This window comes from Sciurus carolinensis, chromosome 12, assembly GCF_902686445.1.
Source record: "Sciurus carolinensis chromosome 12, mSciCar1.2, whole genome shotgun sequence".
NCBI lineage: Eukaryota > Metazoa > Chordata > Mammalia > Rodentia > Sciuridae > Sciurus > Sciurus carolinensis.
This window is the reverse complement of record NC_062224.1, coordinates 81,342,407-81,362,851: the sequence shown is the minus strand read 5'-3', so window position 1 is coordinate 81,362,851 and position 20,445 is coordinate 81,342,407. Positions and strand designations below refer to the sequence as shown.

At 45.3% G+C, this 20,445-nt stretch overlaps 1 protein-coding gene across 1 annotated transcript; it reads right to left on the bottom strand.

The window, feature by feature from the left end:
• Positions 1 to 4,991: 4,991 nt before the first annotated feature.
• On the bottom strand, positions 4,992 to 9,354 carry Il10 (interleukin 10). The gene is made up of 5 exons (XM_047521070.1): positions 9,124 to 9,354; positions 8,301 to 8,360; positions 7,871 to 8,023; positions 6,882 to 6,947; positions 4,992 to 5,795 (listed from the first exon to the last, which is right to left on the bottom strand). The coding sequence occupies exons 1-5, from the start codon at positions 9,286 to 9,288 to the stop codon at positions 5,703 to 5,705; spliced, it is 537 nt and encodes a 178-aa protein (XP_047377026.1). The 5' UTR covers positions 9,289 to 9,354; the 3' UTR covers positions 4,992 to 5,702.
• Between the last annotated feature and the right edge of the window lie 11,091 nt (positions 9,355 to 20,445).

The window sequence follows — 20,445 nt, the reverse complement described above, 5'->3', positions numbered from 1 at the left end:
TTCCTCAGGTCTTTTATTTCCTTCATGTCTTCTCTAGTCAGGTGCCCAAGAGGTTTCTGGAAGCTCAGGGTTGCATGGCTGCTCAACCCAGGTGGGAGAAGGGAGCTGTTGATGCTACACAGCTGCCTAGAAGATCACTGATCAGACTCTGCAGGCACAGGATGTGTCCTGGAGGAGGGTCAAGTGGGAACAGACCTGGTTGACTGATGAACTCATAGGTTGAGATGAGGGACTGTAGTCTTGAGCAGAACTTGAAGGTCATCTAATTCAGTGGTTCTGAGACTTTTCACCACAAAGCACTGCTGCCATTACTTTTGCCCAGGGATCCTCTATTTTAAAATATTTTTTTTTTTTTTTTTTGTACCAGGAATTGAACTCAGGGGCACTCAACCACTGAGCCTCATCCCAGGCCCTATTTTGGGTTTTATTGAGACACAGGGTCTCTCTGAGTTGCTTAGTGCCTCATCTTTGCTGAGGCTGGCTTTGAACTTGTGATTCTCTTGCCTCAGCCTTCTAAGCTGCTGGGATTATAGGCATGCCCAACTGCTTAAAAAAGTTTTAAAGAAATAATTTCATTTTCTGATTTTTGTTAATCAGAGATATAATAGATAGCTACCAATAGAGCTTTGATCAGCATGAAACAACCTCTCTTTCCATACAAAGTAGATATGACTTCAGTCAGACAGACAGAAGACCTGGGAGGAGATGAGGTGGCTGCTCTTCTTAGAGAATAAAGACTTGTTGTACACAGACCCTCTCCCCTCTCAACCTTGTTTGTTTATTCTACATTCAAAACACATATATGCTTTTACACCTGAGATTCCATCTGGTCCTTTTACCAAACCAGGTATATTAGTCAACTTGAGCTGCCATAGGAAAGTGTCATAGGCTGGGTGGCTTAGCCACAGAACCTTATTTTTTTCACAGTTCTAGAGGCTGGAAAGTTTGCCATCAGGTACTGGGAAAGTAGGTTTCGCCCTGAAGTCTCTTTTCTTAGCTGGCAGCTATCTCAAGGTGTGCTCATGTGACCTTTTCCTTGAGTGCATTTGAAGAGTAAAGTAGGGGCAGGGGAGAGGGAAAGCTCTCTGGTGTCTCTTCTCAGAAGGGCACTAACTTCAACATGAAGGCCTCACCCTCATGACCTCACATTAACCTAATTACCTCTAGAGCCTCTACCTTCAATTACTTCCACTTTGGGAGTTTAGGATATCAGTTATGGATTTGGTGAGGACTGGGGAGAAACAGACACAAATATTCAGTTCATAGCACCTGTGAAGAAATTCTGATTCTTTTTCAAAGTTCAGAGAAGTAAATCTACTGGACTCAGCCTACAAGAGAGGCCTGAAAGGTGGTGGTGTCCATGACGATGATCCGGCCATACACACTGAGGCTTACCCATGTCCTCCTTCCCCTCCACCAGTCCAGCAGCACAAAGCTACTTCCTCTTAATTCTTAGAAGGGTGTGGTCGTTTTAAAATGTGTGCACAAGTTCTTTGATACTCTACCCTTCAAAAGGTGGAATCTGGGGTTGTGCCTCAGTGGTAGAGTGCTTGCCTAGTACATGTGAGGCACTGTGTTCGAACCTTAGCACTACATAAAAAAAATAAACAAATAAAATAAAGTTAAAAAAAGTTAAAAAAAATGTGGAATTAATTCTACTCCCCTTGAATGTGGGTTATACTTACCCATTTCTAACAAGTACAATGTGGCGGAAGCGATGATGTGAGATTTTTGATATTGGATCATAAAAGAGGCTGTTAACTGCCTCCTTAGTCCTCCTTGGATCATTGACTCTGGGGAAGATACCTCCCATGATGTTCCCATACTCAAGAAACCAATGGAGAGGAACCCAGGGGATAGCCATGGGAATCTGAAGCCTTTTGCCAGTAGCCAGGTGAGGAGCCACCTTAAATATGAATCCTCCATTCCTAGTCAAGCCTTCAAGTGATTGTAGCCCTAGCTTGACATTTTCAATGCAATGTCATTAAAGATTCTGAGACAAAACTATTACTTATCACCTTCAGATTCCTGACCTACAGAAACCAAGACAACAAATGCTTATTATTTTAAGTGGTCAAATTTTGGGGATTGCAATAGATCATTAACTCAAAAGAAATGGTGTTTTATGCTACATTTAGTTCCTCATTCTTCATGTTGTTCATATGACTAAACCATGTCAGTATTTCTCTTGCTCCAGAATAACCAATAGGTCAAAGAAGAAAAATTCCAACTATTTTGAGAAAAAAAAAAAAAAAAAAAGGCATACAACATACTAAAGTTTATATCTTAAAAAGAGATGTAAAGTGGTCTCCAACTTTGGAACTCAAAAGATCCTTCTGCCTCAGCCTCCCCAGAAACTGGGAGAATAATATGCATGCCACTGTGCCAGAATATGTATCTGAATTTTCAGTGAGACACAGCAGAATTATATAAGAAAAGAAGAATGTTGTAGTAATTTATATTTGAAAATGATATCTAGGAGTTCATTGTAGTCACTGAGATCATGAACTCTACCATTTAATAGCTGGATGACCACAGATAAGTTATGTAACTTCTCTGGATCTCATTTTCATTATATGAAAAATGGAGATATTAATAATTAATCCCCGTAATGGCTAATTTGAATTGTTACCTTGATTGAATTAAGAGATGCCGGTGATTGAGAGGCCTCTGGGTGTGTCAGTGAGGGTGTGTCTAAGAATGATTGGAATGTGGGATAGTGAACTGAAGTAGACACCCTCCCTAAGCATGGGAGGTGCCGCCCAATAGGAAGGAATCAAAGTTGAAAGAACAAGGAAGGAGATGCAGATGCAAGCTCAGCTCTTCTTGAAAGGGTTCTTGATCACTGTTTCTAATCGATGGATCATCTGAGGATATCAGACTCTCGCTTCTTCACCCTTCCAAAGCAGACTCCGCCAGTGATTCTCCAGGTAGTTTCCAGAAGGCGTGGTCTTGGACTAGGGTAGCACTCTTGATCTTTCTTGTTCTGGGACTTCTGCATCTTGGACTGCGCAGCTGCTGGTTCCTCCAGTTCTCCAGCTGCAGACAGCCATTGTGGACTATCCCGCTTCTGGTCGTGTAAGCCAATCTAATAAATCCCCTTTTATAATCACACTTCCTGTTGATTCTGTTCCTGTAGAGAATCCTGACTAAAACAATCCCTCATAGTTTTACATGATAATAAAGAGTGATAGGAAGTCCTTAGCCAAGTAACCAGCAAATAACTTTAATGAATGTTCACATCATTAGCATAAATATCAGGTATCACAGTAATATACACAAACAGGTTAGAAGCAGGAAGTCCAGAGCCTGGAGATCCACGAGATTAGTCTATAATCAACTCATGGCTTAAAGGATTGTATTAATAAAGCAGTTCAGAAAACTGGAACTTCAAACAGATCTATAGCTTGTTAGGTAATTGAACCCAAAAAAAAACAAACTGAACAAAACACAGGAAAAAAATCTTGCATTTCTGAACCTTCTGAAAAATGGCACTAATATTTCCTCCTACAGAAAATAGCAGTAATGATGCCCTATCACTTGTCGGATGAATATATACCAGGTACTGACACACTCAAGAGAGGTGCTCCAGGAATTTGAGCTGTGGACACTGGTTCTGTAGCTTCCCCAGAGGCCTGTTCCCTGAAGGAAGTGCCAGCTCCTCCTCATGCTGGCATGCGTAGCCTGGCAGCGAGCCCTCACTGCCTAAATTTCCAGGCCACAGCCCTCGTGAGTGAGTCTGTCCCTCCTCCCCCGTCACCTTCTGCTAGCCTCCATTCTTAACTCTAACCTTTCATCTCAGAATTTCAGCTTTGATGCTTCCCACTTCCTTCCTATGGTTACTTTAACCGAAGTGAGTCAGGTCTTACTGAAAAAGTGACCACAGCCCGTCAGCTCCCACCCTCTCCGACCAGGGCTGCCTGGGCAGAGCCTGAGGGGAGTCAGTGTTTACTCAGCCTCTTCTTTCCCCTCTCTCTCCCAAGTCACAGGGCTTTGAGTAGGGCTTCCCCAGCGGGGTGCCTCCCCCCTCCACCAGCAGACCGCAGTCAGAAGCCATGCTCCTATTTGTCTGGCGGCTCAGGGAGGGGACAGGAAGAGTGGCTGCTGGAGTCTGGGTATCCTATTCAGGGGGCCTACATTCTACTCTGTTGGATCCAGCCCTGGTGCCTCTGATTTCAGCTCAAAGAGGCTTTGGTAGGAGTTTTTCATTGTTATTACCAATAACAACCAACTTTGTGTACTGGAACTATCTCCTAGGGCCGGGAGCCAAGTTAGCACTTTCTGTTAATCCTCAGGAGAACTCTGGCCCTGTGGAGCTTGAAGAAACCAAAAAAAACTAAAACAACGTTTTTGCCTATCTTTCTGATCTCAGTATATACAAAATAATCTTTCTGAAAGCATAATTCTTAAGGAGTTAGGGGTACATCATTTAATATATATATAAACATATACATAACATATTATATTACAAAATATAATATATATTATATTAATATAATATATTATTTTTAGTTGTTGATGGTCCTTTATTTTTATTTATTTATTTATATGCATTGTTAAGGATTGAACCCAGTGCCTCATACATGCTAGGCGAGTGCTCTACCACTGAGCCACAACCCCAACTTCTTAAAAATACTTGTAGATGGACATAATATCTTTATTTATTCATTTTTATGTGGTGTTGAGGATTGAACCCAGTGCCTCGCCTGTAGGAGGCAAGCGCTCTGCCACTGAGCTACAGCCCCAGCCTAGGAGTACACCTTAAAGGACTGAATTATGGGAAGACCAAGGTGGTCTTGCTGTTGGCTTTGAAAGTGAGAATAGCTTTTACTCCTGATCAAGTTTGGAGCCTCCTTTCTCTCCTAAAGAAGTTGCTGGCTTCCTTTCTCCGGAATGTACAATTCATTCACCCCTTCTCTTCTGTTTCTTGGAAGCTTGGGGGAACCGCTTTAGTCAGACAGGAGTCAAATGACACCATAACATGATTTGAATAAGATTCATTTATTTATTCAAAATTAAAATCTGCTGTGAAGACAGATAAACAACATAACATTCCCAGAGGAATTGAATTACTTATAGTTAAAACTGAGTTCTATTAGAACCAACTTTAGGTTGCTATAAATAACAAGCTAGCCACAGCTTTTGAGAATGAGATGGTTGGAGAATGAGGTCAGGGGAATCCCTCTGAGATGCTGGGAGGTTAATCATCAAAAGGGCTACCTGGTTTCTCTTCCTAAGAGGGTAAGAGTCTCTGCAGCACTCCAGGAGCCCGGAGTCCGGGGACAAGAGAAATCAGAGGGAGACCATGGAAAATAGCTCAATGGCTAGAAAGTGTAGTCATACTTGTGATGGAAATTACCATCGGTTTCCCAAGTAACACTTTTCCCCCTTATATAACTTACAATTTCTCTTAAAACACTCAAATACCATAGGGTGTTACCCTATGGAAACAGCTTAAACATAGGTGAAAATAATAAATACTGAAAAAATTATAATATTGGGCTTCTTTCTAAATAGTTCACAGAGAAGCTCAGTAAATAAATAGAAATGGGAGCTGAGGTATCAGAGGTAATAAATATTCTAGGAGAGAGGTGCAGCAGGGTTTCTGAAGGAGCTGGTTTGGTTAGCTCAGAACCCTAACCAGACTTTGGGGATCTCCAATTTGTAACCTAGAGTCCAGTAGAGATGCCATCCTGGATGTTTTAACTTTTTATCTTTGTTGTCACGTAGGCTTCTATGTAGTTGATGAAGATGTCAAACTCACTCATGGCTTTGTAGATGCCTTTCTCTTGAAGCTACATAGGGAGATAAGGAACACTTGGTTAAAACCTACTGGTAGACTAAGGGGGCCTCTCCGCTTGGAAGGGCAGGAACCTGGATGCAGAGGTTCTTGCTGTCTTGTGTTGGAAGGTGAAGGGGGACGGACCTGGCAACCAAGGATATGCCCAGTTGCCTTGGGAAGGGACCATGCCTTGACCCTCAGCCCCCACAGGCCAGCAGGCAGTAAGAACTGCAACTACTCTGAAAAGTAGGTTTTCAAAATGGTGCGTTTTCAACATTTTTAAAGGTCAGGTGTTCACATAGTACTTATGCAGAATTTGATGAAAAGATATTAGAGGAAGCAGTTTGAAAGCAAGACAGTGAGGGATAGGAAACTTTTTTAATGTTTGTATTCTCCCACTAGGAGATCAAGCAGACCCTGTCTGGCCTCTTTCACCTGTCAGGGGACTCGAGCCACCTAATGTTGCAGCCCTACCCAGTGACTGTTCCCAGCCCATGAAAAAGGCACAGACCACATGGCTTCTGGGAAATAGGGTTTAGGAGGTTCTCAGCAGTTGGACGTGTGAAACCCCATTTGGTTTGGGAGTTAATATTCTCAGGCACTTTGAGAGGTATGAGGGGCAGATGGAAAGTGAACTTGAACCAACTCTAGATAAGTAAGAATTCTGTGTCCTGCTCATTCTGAATTTGGGGGAATCCAGGCTGAACCCCCAGGTGTGTCTGTATGAGCACAGGTGCGTGTCAGCTTCCTGCACGTGTGGGTTCAGCCTGGATTCCCAACGAGCTACTTTCTGTACTTTCTGTTTCCTTTATCACTCTCCCCAACCCCTAGCTTGCTCTGTTCGTAAGCTGGCTGACCCGTCCAAGCTGAAAGCTTGCAAAGACAGTCATTTAGAAACTCCGAAAGACACTTCACAGAAAACAAACAGAACAGAGGCGGTAGCTCCTCATTGGCTGAGGAGCTCACCCCATTTCTCAGGTTCCCACACCCCCTCCAAGGAAGTGTGGGACAGTCCGGCCCAGCACCTGCCACCCTCTGCCCTTGAGGAGTGGGCAGAGTTCGTGTTCCACAAACCCTCTTTGCCACCACCCAGGCTCACCTTGCTAAATGCATCCTTCACCTGCTGTACTGCCTTGCTCTTATTTTCACAGGGGAGAAAATGATGCTGCAGAAGAAAAGAGAAAGTGTTGATGGCCCTGGCTCCTGTGTCCATGGCACTTGGGGGACAAGTTAGTATGATGAGGAAGGGACCCGATTCATTCTGAAAGCCTACCCCTCCTACTTCCAGGGAGAACTGAACCTACCTCAGTCTTACAACCCACTACTCAAGGGATAGAGAAGAAATAACCAGGGAGATGAAATGTCTGTCTCCGGTTTGCTTGAGAATCCAGGTGATGGGCTTCCTCTCCCAGAACACAAGAGTATCTTCTCTCCTTTTCCTGCCTCTTTTTCTCATCTCTCTCTTTTAATCCCAGACACTGAGGAACATTTTTAAGTGAGAAGTGGAGACACTTCCAGCTATGGGACCGACTCCTTTCCCTAGCCCTGTCCAGCAAGTTGACATTGACTTGCCAATTGACTAGCAAACCATCAACAGTGAGGGCAGACTTCAGTTGGAGAAATAAATTATCTGGGAGATTTATTCATAGACATTTGTTTGGGGACCATAGTCCCCGGCCCTTCTAAAATACCCTGGGGAAATCTTGTCAGCCACTTGTGCCACACTAAGAGACTTGTTTCTGAAGGTTGAGAAGAGGTGAGTGCTGTTTCCCCTTCTCGAGAGCTGAGGCTTAGGTCCAAAGAGACAAGGGAGCCCTGACTGAGCTCTGGGCCCCTTTCATGAAGAGAGAGGGGCGTAGTTAATAACCCACAAATGACTCACAAATAACAGGAAAGCTGTGTGCAAATCTTCACATGTAAATGCCTAGCGCTCACTCCCACACCCTGCTCAGAGAGAAATGAGCAAGAAATCTGACTCTGGGCACCTTTCTGAATTCACCACTAGCTCTGCCAATCTAGGTCTTTGTGTGTCTCTGGCTGTAACCCTGCTAGGTCACGGGAGGTGGTATGCACAGGTCTGCTACTCACACAGCGCCGGAGCCGCAGCCTGAGGGTCTTCAGCTTCTCCCCCAGGGAGTTCACATGCTCCTTGACGTCTGGGCTGTGGTTCTCCGCCTGGGGCATCACCTCCACTAGGTAAAACTGGATCATCTCCGACAAGGCTTGGCAACCCAGGTAACCCTATGGGCAGGCGCCAAAGAGTGGGAATGACTGGGAGGAAGGGCTGGTGCCGCTAGCTCCAGAGGACACCCTGGTCCCCAGGGACCTTCCTTAGCCAGCCACCTCCCCCCCTCCAAGACAGAGCCCTTTGGAAGTCCCTGGCTGCCTGCGATGTGCTGAGTTAAGATCTTCCTACTTCTCCTTTTTGCAGTGAGGGAAGGGGACCCCAGCTGTCTGCAGCCACCCTGTCTCCCTTCCCTCAATCACACCCCACACTCCCTTGCCCACTGGCTCTCACCTTAAAGTCCTCCAGCAAGGACCGGCTTAGCAGCATGTTGTCCAGCTGATCCTTTGTTTGCTGTAAGAACAGAAGGAGCGTGAAAATGCCTGAAATGCATGTCTTTCCCATGCCCTTTTATTTATGGAGTTTTCAAGTTGTGATCCGAGTGACCCTCTCTTAAAAGGAGAGTTTTAAAAACAGTATCCCATGGTGCCAGAACCCATGCTTAAATCAGGTCCTCCCATTCCAGATCAAGTTACTTTAAAAATCTGACTGATTTTGAAGAGAAGGCAGAAGCTGGACTCAGTCCTGGTCTTCCTGCAGAGCCAGTTTTTGTCAACTCTTTCATCCTTGATTCCCTTCTCCTGTTCTGCTCTTTGCTTTTCTTTCTGCCCCTTGAGGACGTCCAGCTCCAGTTCTGAGAAAACTCCAGGAATGGGAAACTTCTCCCAATGCAAGTTTCTCCCCTCAAAGTACTGTCCCAACCCTCAGTTGTCAAGTTCCGGTGACTCTCTAAGCAAAGGCAATTTCTGTCATTTTGCCACAGCATAAGTGGAGCATTTTCACCTCCAATCAGACCTTTCTTGATCCCTCCCAGTCAATAAAGTATCCATCTCCATGGAATCTTATAGAAAGTTTCTGAGCAGAGGAGAGAACGCATTTATGAACCTTCTAGGCAGCTTTTCCTGCAGATTTGCCACATTAGCTGGGCATGGCCTGGTCTGGGACTGTCTGAAGAATTTAGGTTTGGGGGGAATGGGTGTTAGGGATGGAAGGGGAGGAGGAGAAAGAGGAATGCCTCCTCAGGGCAGTCCTGGGAAAAAAGAAGGGACATACTCACAAAGAAAATCTTCACCCTGCCAAAGGCAGCTCGAAGCTCTCGAAGCATGTGGGGCAGGCCACCTGGGAAATGGGTGCAGCTATCCTCAGACTGGGTGCTTTCTCCTCGACTGGCCCCCACCCCGGCCAGGAGGACCAGGCAGCATAGCAGCGCTGAGCTGGGCATGGCGGAACTCTGCCTCTTCTGCAAGTCTGCCTTGTGGTTTGGTTTTGCAAGAGCAAGCCCCTGATGTGTAGACCTTCTCTTGTGACCCCTTTTTATATTGTGAGGCCCATTTATGAAGCCACCATCCTCCAATTTCCTGGCAAAGTTGGGTTTTTTTTTTTTCTCTCATTCAAGTCCCTCCCTTTCCTAGACCTCTCCAATCTGTATTCGTTGAACTCAAAATTTTTAAATTTTGCATTGTAAGCAAAAGGACTGGTTGAAGATTAACTTCTTCATTAGCTATTTTTAGGATAGGCTTTTTCTTTTTTAACATAGTTTTTCAGCTTCTCAATTAAAAAAAAAAAAAAAAAAGTTAATTTCCTGGGGAGAACAGCTGTTCTGTGTGCAGAGGCCCACAGCTGTGAGTTCCATTCGCGTGTTCCTAGGTCAGAATGACGTGGACACATTGACCATTTCAGAATATACTGGGATTGAGAAATAATTGGATCCCCCCTCAACCTGGCTTGAGTACCCAGGACTTCTCCTTGCTGATTTGGGAAGTCGCCTTAGGTCTCTGGGCTCAGTTTTCCCAAGTCAAAGTGAGAAGTGGGCTAAATATCCTCCCTTCCTTAAATAACCTTGAACTGTTTTCATGTCATGTTCAAGGACAACCTCTTGAAGAGGAAGAGTGGTCTGCATTCCCCAAAGCTTGTTAAGTGCCAATCAGGTTGTTTTCCCCATGATCCTTGGCTTCTCCCTTTTGTAGTAAGTAAACCATAAACTGAGGTTCAGAGGTGTCTTGTCACCCACACAGTTACCTGGGTGCTGAGTGAGGGAGGCACCTTTCTTTATATTGTCCCCAGCATGAAAAATGAAAGGCTGGATGAGGTAGTCCTCAGGTGTTTTTTTTTTTTTTTTTTCAATGTGAATTGCATTTTATTCATTTATTTACTTATTTATTTTTTGCTGTGCTGGGGATTGAACTCAGGGGTGCTGTGCCACTGAACTCCATATCCAGCTCCTTTTATTTTTTTACTTTGAGACAGGTTCCCCCTAAGTTGTCCAGGCTGGGCGATTCTTGTGCCTCAGTCTCCTGGGTTGCTGGGATGACAGACATGTGCCTCTGGGTGTGGCCAGTGTCTCTTTCAGTCATAGGCTTCTATGCTGCACTCCAGAACTTGAAAGGTGGAGGCGGGGAAGAAGTAGAAATAACAAAGAAAATGAGTCAGAATTCCATGGAATGCTGGACAGAGGCCTTCTCCCTGCTTTTCCCTGTCTCTCTGCCCCTTCCCCCAAAAGCCATAGTAGTTCAGTCTTAGTTGTGCATGTGTGTGTGTGAGTGCCTGTGTGCATGCGTGTGTGCACAAGGCAGGGAAGAACAGAGCAGCCAGCTGGGGTTAGAGTGAGGAATGTCGTCCTACCTTTATTTGGGAAGGATCAGGGCAGTGACATGAGAACTGCTGAAGATATCTGGAAAGTCCGGGGGCTCCTTTGATGTGCCTGGACCTCCCCCTTCCACGGGAGCTTCCCTCACCCCAGTTTACACAATTACTTGGAAGATGATCAGTCTGAGGCCAGGAGGTCTGGGCTCTGTCCTGGCTTTGTCAAGTGATTTTTTTCCAGGACAAATCACTTGTCCTCCCTTTATCTGTTTTTCATCTGCTCCAAGGGGAGAGCCATGTCTGTCCTGTCTGCCAGGGGGCTTGTGCTTAAATAACAAGTAGGCCAGGTGGAGGCCATTCCCAAGGTTTCTGGGATTCCCTCCCCTTCCTGCCTCAGCACTGGGCATCTTTGATGGTGCTGTGTTCTGCGTCTGCAAGTAGGAGAGACACTCTGGGCCCAGTCAGTCTGGAGTGAGCAGGAAGGAAGTATGAGAGGGTCCCGGCCTGTACCAGAGGCTTAACTGCTGGGGTAACTGCTGCTTATGGATCAGCATCAGGGACTGTGGCCTCTCCTCTCAACCCTTTGGGGAGTGTCAATGCAGAAGCTTAACCATTGCCAAGGGAGGAAGAGTCTTCCAGAAATGGGAATGGAGTTAACTGAAGAATCACTGCTTCTGCCAGATTTCTACTGGACTGAGTTCAGCTGTCAGTAGGCAGAGAGGAAGGGTCCAGGACTGGGGTTCCCCATGCCTTCCACCTTTCTCCTTCCCTCTTGGCTTCTGGGTTTTCTGGGTTTTGGTTTAGCCCGCAGGAGTACCCCACTTTCTACGCTGCATGTTCTAGGTACAAATGTAACACTGCAGACCAGACAGGCCGGGAGTCCCTGATTCCAGGAAAGGCTGTGAGGTCCTCCCTGACCCACAGCATGGCAGCATAGATCCCTTCCTACCTTTTTTCCCACAGAGCCTGTGCTTACCTCATTGCAAAATCTACAACCCTGCGCCACTCTTATCTTGCCCCAACTGCTGTGCGCTTCCTGAGCAGAACTTTACTTATTAATCTTTATATACCAAGTCTGACCCATAGAAGGAACCAAGTACACTTGAGATTGGCATAGCAGGGTGCCTTGTGAGCCTGAACCAAGGCTGAAGGTTGACACCAAAGAGGCTGGTCTGGACTCAGGTACTCAGAGGGACAGGGATAGCAACTCAGGGAGACGGACAGCATCTCTTACATTTTCTTCTTATAATTTGAGATGTATGTGTAAATATACACTTGTGCTGAAGATGGTAGGGAGAAAGGAGATGTATAAAAGCCATTTGTATCTTTCTGTAATCCATAACCCATTAAATAGGGCTACATTTAGGATCTGAATTCTTTGTTTCGAAAAAGGCATAGCCAATTATCTCCAGGTGTGTGTTGGGTAGTAGATCCTTCCCTGCTGACTTCAACTAATTAGCTCTTCCCATGTCAAAATTTCATCATCCAAATGGACAGAAATAGCCATTGGTGAGTTCCTTGATGTAAGTCCTTATTTTGCCGATGAAGGTACTATATTCCCTACAATCTAGGTTCTAATATTAATACCAAGGGATAAGTATGAACATTGAAAAGTTAAGACCCTGTGCCCTTACACTGACAAAACATCAAGAACAGCATAGATAACTCCCAGATCTCAAGTCTGTGAGGACATCTGTTCATATGAAAAGTCACTGGGATGCATTGGGAAAAATTCCAAACTCATAGCCACATCTCAATCATAATGTCCAACAATCTCAAGTTAGGAGATTTAAATTTGGGTTTTTCTATATAGGAAGAGCCCATGTAGGGAAGGAGGTGAGAGAGCAGGCACTTGTGGATGGCTGGAGCGTCAGGCTGGGTGCCATTTGGTTCTGTGAATTCCAGAGGACCCAGTTGTCCCTCATGAGACTGTGAGTTCCTTGGCAGCAAGTGGCCTGGGTCTTGTTGCCCTCCAGTCCAAATGGCTAGCAGGTGTCTAAGAAATGCCCATTAATTAAATACAAATAAATTTTCCAGTGGAGACACATTGGGAACTCAAAAAAGGTTGTGGGAGGGAAAATATTTCTCTCCTGCTCCTGCTCCAAAATATTCCCTAGTTTCTGTAGTCAGCTGCAAATGAAAGAAAATTCCACTTCAAAAAGAAAGGGATTTTATTTTTCTGTCTTAACCCAGCAAGAAGTCAAGAGGCCAGTAGTCCAGGACTGGTATCACATTCATGTCATCCAGGATCCAGATTTTCTTCCTTTGTATTTTCTTACCCTTTTTTGCAAGATGTCAGAGGGAAGGGAGGTGATAAAATCTGAGTCCAAAGGCACATCAGCCCAGGAAATCCTAATGTTCTTTTGGGAAGCTCTACCCAGTAGGTGTCTCCATTTTGGCTGTAGTGGAATTGGGCAGACAAGACTTGCTGGTGTGTGTGTGTGTGTGTGTGTGTATGAATAGAATTTCAAGGGTCCTGTCTACGATGCACAAGCTCTTACAAGGAATCCACCCGCATGCTCAGCAAAATGGCAGCCATGTTGCTATAGTCACCCCAGATCTTCCTGCAAGTCTGCAGTTCAGATCCAAGAGTGGGGACCAGGATGGGACCCCTGTGGGGCAGCATTGGAGTTGCAAAGGGAAGGTTAAAGATTCCTGGCTTGCTGGATTCAGGGTTCAGCAGAGCAATAGGACCACTTGGCGAAAGGGAGACGACTTTCCTGATGCCAAACCCTTTTGGGGTTTGGCTCCTAGCTGCCATTATTTTTATTTTTTATCTTTTAAAAAATACCAATAATGGGAGTTTCATTTCTTCTTACCCAGGACATAAAACATTTCACTAACTTGAGATTTCTAGTCCTCCCTTGAATAATCTTCCTCAGCTCATTGGGCAGAGGCTTTCTTGGTGCTTTGCTGCAACAGATCTCATGAACATTGCACATACCCAGTTTGGCTGATTGGGGGTCAGGGGACCAGGTGGTCTGTGGGCTGTTTTCTCCTCTGGGCTTCTCTAACTTGGGCCTTGTGATTAGGGTATTTCAGAATAAAGACCTGGTGGGGTAGCATTTCAGGAAGAACCCAAGATAGGGCTAGACCCTTCTTAAAATCAAGCAAGGGCTATGCAAACTGGATTGAGTGACCTTCCGAGGATTGTGGCTGTCAGACACTGCAAACCACAGCGGAAGGGCTGATCTATGGACAACCCATGTGGAATTCCCCTTTGTGCAACTGTGGCACCAGATCGAGCAATTTGGATTTTCCTTAAGGGTCGAACACTATGTCCTGTAACTTCTCATATAAAAAATTAGACTTATCAGGGACCAGGACACTAGGTGTTATTACTGGTCACCCAGAAGTCAGAGATATTGTTTCTCTGTCCCCATGGCTAGCTACCTAGGATAACTATGGACACCTGAGTTGGTGGTGCTGTTTCTCCCAGCTTCAGAACTGTTCCTCTGATGGACTTTAGTTTACCTAAGTCTTGATGACTGGCACCTCAAACCTGGCACATGCCAGTAGGATGGGCTTAGTGGGCATGCAACTTTTGTGGTCACAGAGGGTACCGTGATTAGAAGGGACCCTTGCTCTGCACTCACTGTCTTGAAATTCTCAATAATGTTGAGCAAGGGGTCCCATATCTTCATTTTGCAGTGGTTCTCCAAGTGACGTAGTTGATTCTGTACCTGAGACTAAAGTCATCATCTTTTTTCTGTGGTCTCACCTTTATTTGGTGCTCCCTAACTCAGTAAAGAAACCTCTATCCCACACTAGAAGTAGCTTGTTGGTTCCTCCCTGCCCTCTGCTGCTCTATTCAGATCTGTTAATAGAGCCTCCAGAATTTTCTGCACAAACATTTCTCTCTCTCTCTGGAACTGGGACTGAACCCAGTGACATTTTACCAGTGAGGTACACCCCCAGCCCTTTAAATTTTTTATATTGAGACAGGGTCTACCTAAGTTGTTTAGGGCCTAAGTTTCTGAGATGGGTCTCAAACTTGTGATCCTCCTGTCTCTGCCTCCCAAAGGCTGGGATTTAGGCATGGGCCACCATGCCTGGCTTCACAAACATTTCTCTAATCTTTTCACTTGTCTCAGTCTCGGTCATCACCAGCAACAGCTATCTGGTTCAAGTTACCATTGTGCGTCTCCTGGACTCAAAAATAAATGCCTAATCGCCATTCTAATCTCCATTCTCTAAACTGTTCTCCGTGTTGTAGACAGGGTGATCATTGCCAAACACCAGTCTGATCATGCCTCTGTTTCTGCTTAAAACCTTCAAGGCCTTGTTACTTTCCTTCTCTTGTAAAATAAGAACCCATATTTTTAATACTGTCTAGAACTCCATTTATCATCAGATTCTGCCTATCACTTCTGCTTCAGCTCTCCACTTCCCTCTGCAATCCCTCATTGCCTTTCTTTTTTCTTTTTTAAAAAATAATCCACTCTCTCTCCAGCCACAGGGCCTTTGCACCTGTAATTCTGCCTTCCTACTTTCTTCCTCTTTTCATCCTTTTTCTCTTAGCTCAGATACTACTTCTTCAAAGGCATTTTTCCTGATTTCCCAGTCTAGGTTATGTCCTCTGTGCGTGTCTTCTCAGAACACCTTGCTCATGGGCCCATGTCTGTTTGTGGTCATCACGGTTTACCCAGTAGTTAGCACAGTTCTGAGCATATCCAAGGGTCTCACTAAATATTTGGTGAAGGACTGAATGACTTGACCATGTGCTTTTCAAACTTTTGATGATAGCCCGAAGTACCTGGCTATGTGTGTTGATTTTCCTTCTCCTAGAAAGTAGAGGATGAATCCATTTGGGAGAAACAGCTATCCTCATGAACTATACCTATTCCCATTATAGCTTTTCCAGTTTCTTAAAATTTTTTTTTAAATCTGGTTATGGGTTAGCGCTCTTCTAAGCACGTGTTATAAATCTCCCATGGTTGTGAGAATGTTAAAAATGTCCTGTGTGTGGAATGCCGGAAGAGGGAAGGCCTTAGACATCATCTAATTCATACTCTTTGTTTTACAGATGGGCAAACAGAGACCCAGGGAAGAAAATCACTTTCCCAGGTACTAAAGAGGATCAATGGCAAAGGAGGACTTGGAACCCCATTCTCTTTCTCTAGTCAGTACCGGATTCCTTGACTTAGAAAGTACTAAGTCACTGAATTCTCCAGGCCTGCACCAACAACAGAGGGGTTGTCTAGGATGTGTGTAGAGTGTGGGTTTGCGGTGGTGAGGAGAAGTTGAAAGTCTGTGAAAACAAAGTTTCCTTCCACCCAAGGATGGTGACTCTAGAGTGCTCTCGCGGGTGTGTGGCTATGCGTCTAGGAAATGAGGTTGGGGGTGAGGGCTGCTTAGGTATTTTTTATCTTAGGGAAATAGTCAAGCTTAGACTATTTTCAGAAAGAAAAGTGTTTTTACTGTATTTTGTCCCTGAGGCCTGACATCCGTTGTGTTAAAAATGCATAATCTGTCCTTCTCTCTGCCAAAACACCCACCTCTCGTAGGGACCAAAGTCTGAGGGGAGAGTGTGGGGCACTTCCCTTCCTCATTCCCATTTCTGACCTTGATCTCTAAAATGTACCAACGACTCTAAATCCTTACCTCTGCCACTTGTTTTTAAGCCCGACTCTAAATCCTCAGCCAAACTCCTTGAGTTAGGCATGCGTTTGGTGGGCTCTGGATGCTCATCTGAGTTACATGTGAAGATCCAGGTGCTCCCCCTACCCTGGATTCATGCTGCTTCTACCATGTGACCATGTCATCTACACCTGCCAATCTTAGGTCCTCACCTAAGGGAGAAGGGGGTGGGAGGTGGGTGTGTGCAGCTGTCTCCAGCAGTGTCCTGGGTTCTTCCTTAAGTCAGCAAACTGCGTAGTTTCAGGAACCCCTGACACTCTTAGATTGTTGAGGATCCCACAAAGAGATTTTATTTATATGGATTGTATTTAATCAATTTTTATCACATTAGAAGCCAAAACTGAAAAATTAAAAAAAAATCTATTTATGACATCAATTTAGAGTCATGAACAATAATAAACCCATTCCATGTTAACACACAACAATCTATTTTTAAAATGAGATGTAACTATTTTCCCAACTGAAATATATTTAGTGAAAAGAGTGGCAATGTTTTACATTTCTTTTTTCCAATCTCTTTATCTGGTTTGATCAATGAAGCTGGATTCTCACATCCTTTCCTTTATTTAGCTTGCTGCAATATATTTTGGGGGGCACTTTTTGGGGGGGCTACCTGGGATTGAACTCAGGTGTACTTGGTTACTGAGCCACATCCCCAGTCCCATTTTGTATTTTATTTAGAGACAGGGTCTCACTGAGTTGCTTAGTGCCTCGCTTTTGTTTGAGGCTAGCTGTGAACTTGCAATCCTCCTGCCTCAGCCTCCTGAGCCACTGGAACTAGAGACGTGGGTCACAGGGCCCCACTTGGTTGGAGTATTTGAAGAAAATCTGGCCTTTTAAAGATATGTGACACGCTCTAGGGGCTGGGACACAGGTTCTGCAGGGGCTCCATTGCCTTTGAAACTTTACTTTCCACTTCCATTTATAGTCTCCACCTTCCCATTTCTCTCTCTCCTTTTATTCTGAGGGGCGACCTTATACAATAGTTCAAAATGACATATCATTAAATGGCTAAATGAATGCGAGGAAACCTTCTAAGATTCTAATACTTATTTTGATGATCACATCAGTGCTTTTTAAGAAATAGTATTCCTCCAAATAATTAGAGAGAATGTTTGGGCCTTGGCTTTGGGGTGATCTTAGATTGTTCTTGTAGGAACCTTGAGGTCAGGAGCTTCAAGCAGGAGGGTAGTTGTCAATTAGTATCAAATAATCAGTTTATTAGTTTCATAAGAAAAAAAACAGCTGAGCACTGTGCGGGAGACCTCATCTGCTTGGGGAACCAAGGCTAGGCCTGCTTCCGCACTTCGCTGCCATCAACCCTGCCCTGGATCCTAGTGTTTTGTTACCGGAAGCTACAAGAGTGCCTGCCTTTGGGCTTCTCTTTGCAGTACAGCAGAGTTAAGTGGGTGAACCCTGGGGTCAGACCGAATTTGCAGCCTCGCTCTACCCCTTGCCTCCTGTGTGGCATGGGGTAAGTTACTGAGCTTGTCTGGGCTGCAGTATCTCTAGGCAGTCCGGGAGGCTAATGGGCCCTGTTGTGTTGTGCAGGGCGTGATAGAAATATTGAGTGCACATAAGTACATAAATGAACTTCTGATACACGGCAGTTAGTCCATCTGAGTTGTAGTGCTGCGTTTTTTTGTTTTTTTGTTTTTTTAATGTCAGAATGCTCAACTGCGAGAGTTGGATGAATCTGAGAACGTGAAGACTTAACATAAAAAAATGCTCTCGATGGCCTGAGGGCATTGCAGGAGGACAGAGAAAGCAATCCCAGAGCAGGAGTTCTGGCACACTTAGGACCCAGCTTCTGGTCCTGGTCCTTGTACCATGAAACCCGAGACACCTTCCTTCTTATTGCTTGCTTTCTGATGTTTTTCTAAGATGCTTTCCAAATCTAGAATTTTGTGACACAGCCTCTCCCTCCCCTGACAACTCCCCTTGGCAAGAGTTAGTTGGCATTTGGGGTTCTGATGCGCATTTTCCCTCCTGCCGAAACCCCCAGGTCAGCGCGAGCCCAGCCCCTTCAGTCCCTTCCAGTTGGTAGCTCTGCCCAGCCCTGGAAGTGCCATTCTGTAAGAGAAACAAAACCTTTTCCTCAGGCAGCTTTTGCGTGTGTTCACCTGTATTTCCTTCTCGCCATCCTGGCCCCCAGTGCTTTGAGGTTGCAGTTTCGATGTGAGTCAAGCGTGCTGAGAGCAGTGGAAACCGGAGGGGCCTCTGCTCAGCGAGAGAACATGATGCTGCCTTTTCCTCAAGAGCGAGGCTGGGGGTGGTGAGGACGTGGGAGGGAGGTGACCACCTTCCGGAAGTGGATTTTTCACATTGACTGTATCAGGGAGGAAAGAATATTACTGGAAAACCCTAGAGAGCACTTCATATCTTGTTCCGAAGGATTTTCGCGTTCTCAAGAAATGATCCACACTGTACTGTAAAATGTTCGTGCCATTTTGATGTCCTTGGAGGGGCAGGAATCTTTTTTGGGGGTGGGTTGGCTCACCTCATCATCTGAGGAACTCAGATGATGTTTTCCTAGTGGTGGTGACCCTGGGGTGTTGGATCCCCATGACAGCATGATGAGGCCACTTTGGGAGCTGTTTCAGTCCTAAGGCTTGTCAGCAGCTATAGACTTTGAGTCATCCAAGTCTTCCCACCCCTCCATCACATCTTCTTAGGAAAAGGAGAGAAGGCATAGAGGAATGCCCAGTACTGGAAATAGGACGTTTGATCATTATAGACGAACACTCACATCCCATACGCCCTGAATCAGAAGAGTCCCAGATCCACAAAGGAAGCCCCACAGAGCAAGAGGCCTGAAGATCCACAGAACAGAAACAAAGAGTACAAAAGAATCTTCTGGCCATTCCCAATTTAGAAGTGCCTGTTAGCTAGAGACCCAAATTACAGTCATTGGCTCTTACCTTTGCTGGGAAATCCTTTGTGAAATGACCAGGAACTTCTAGAGATCCAAGGAGTTTAGAATTTGGAGGGAGAAAAGGAGTGATGGAAAAGAGGTAGGAGCCTCTTCAGTCTGCTGACCCAGAGGCTGAGTTCCATGCAGGGCTGGCTGGTGAGCTGGGGTGGGTGGAGAGAGGGTAGGCCACCTGGAGTACTTGGTTAACAAGGCAGAAGGCAGAGATTCAATGAGGGGCTTAGAGGAGTCACTCAGAGGGGAAGAGAGAGGGACTAACCAGAGAGGGGTTGAGGGAGAGGGAGTAGAGAATGTTAGGAGGTGACACAATACAACTTTGTCTATTCAAATGTTGCCTAAGCCTGGTCATATGGTCCATAGGAGAAAGTAACTCCTTTATAAATCTCATAGAACTCAGCTCCCAAGAACCCAAACTGAGGGTTGGGGTTATTTGTAGTGTGACCCAGTTGCACTGTAGGCTAGGAACACATCAGCATTTATAAAAGGAGTTTTTATAAAGGAAGATATTATTCCAGTTGAAAACAATGGATCAGAAGATGATCCATTGCTTCTGCTATAATCACTGTTAACTACTACTACACTGGAACTACTATGGCCTTTACTATCATAACAGTTATGACTGTTGATACCACCACAATTTCGCTTTCCCTTCTGGGCCTCCTGAAATGACTTCGAATATCCAAAGGTTGATGCTAGTGAAGCTTCCTTCCCCACTGGTACAGTCCATTCTGTGTGGGTGGAGGCTGCTGGGGATGAAGGAGGCAGGAGCCTCAGCAGAGGCCAATGGCAGGTGGTGGTGGGGAGTGGTACATGAAGCTTCTGATCACAATGACCACAGCTGGGGCCTCTGTTTCATTTCATGGAAAGTCAGAGGGCTTTAGAGTAAACTGCAGGGGAGGAGAGGCTGGGTTGCAGCAGGCCACATCTAGTTAGAGCTTACACTTGTAGAGGCTGCAGTGGTGGGAAAATTGGGGTCAAGGCTGCCTGGGCCACCGTAACTGAGAGATGGAAATGGTCTGTAGAAATTGTGTGAGGGATGCTGAGCTTTTCACATGGACCCCACTCTGGCTCCCTGCACTTCCCATCCTAGGTGAGCTAAAGGCCATGTGGAGATTCAACCAAAGCTGGTAGTTACCACTGTCAACATTCTGAGGGCAACCAAGTTAACTCTTCACATGCATCGTCCCCTCCATCCAGGGCCACTAGAGAATAGAATGCATTCTT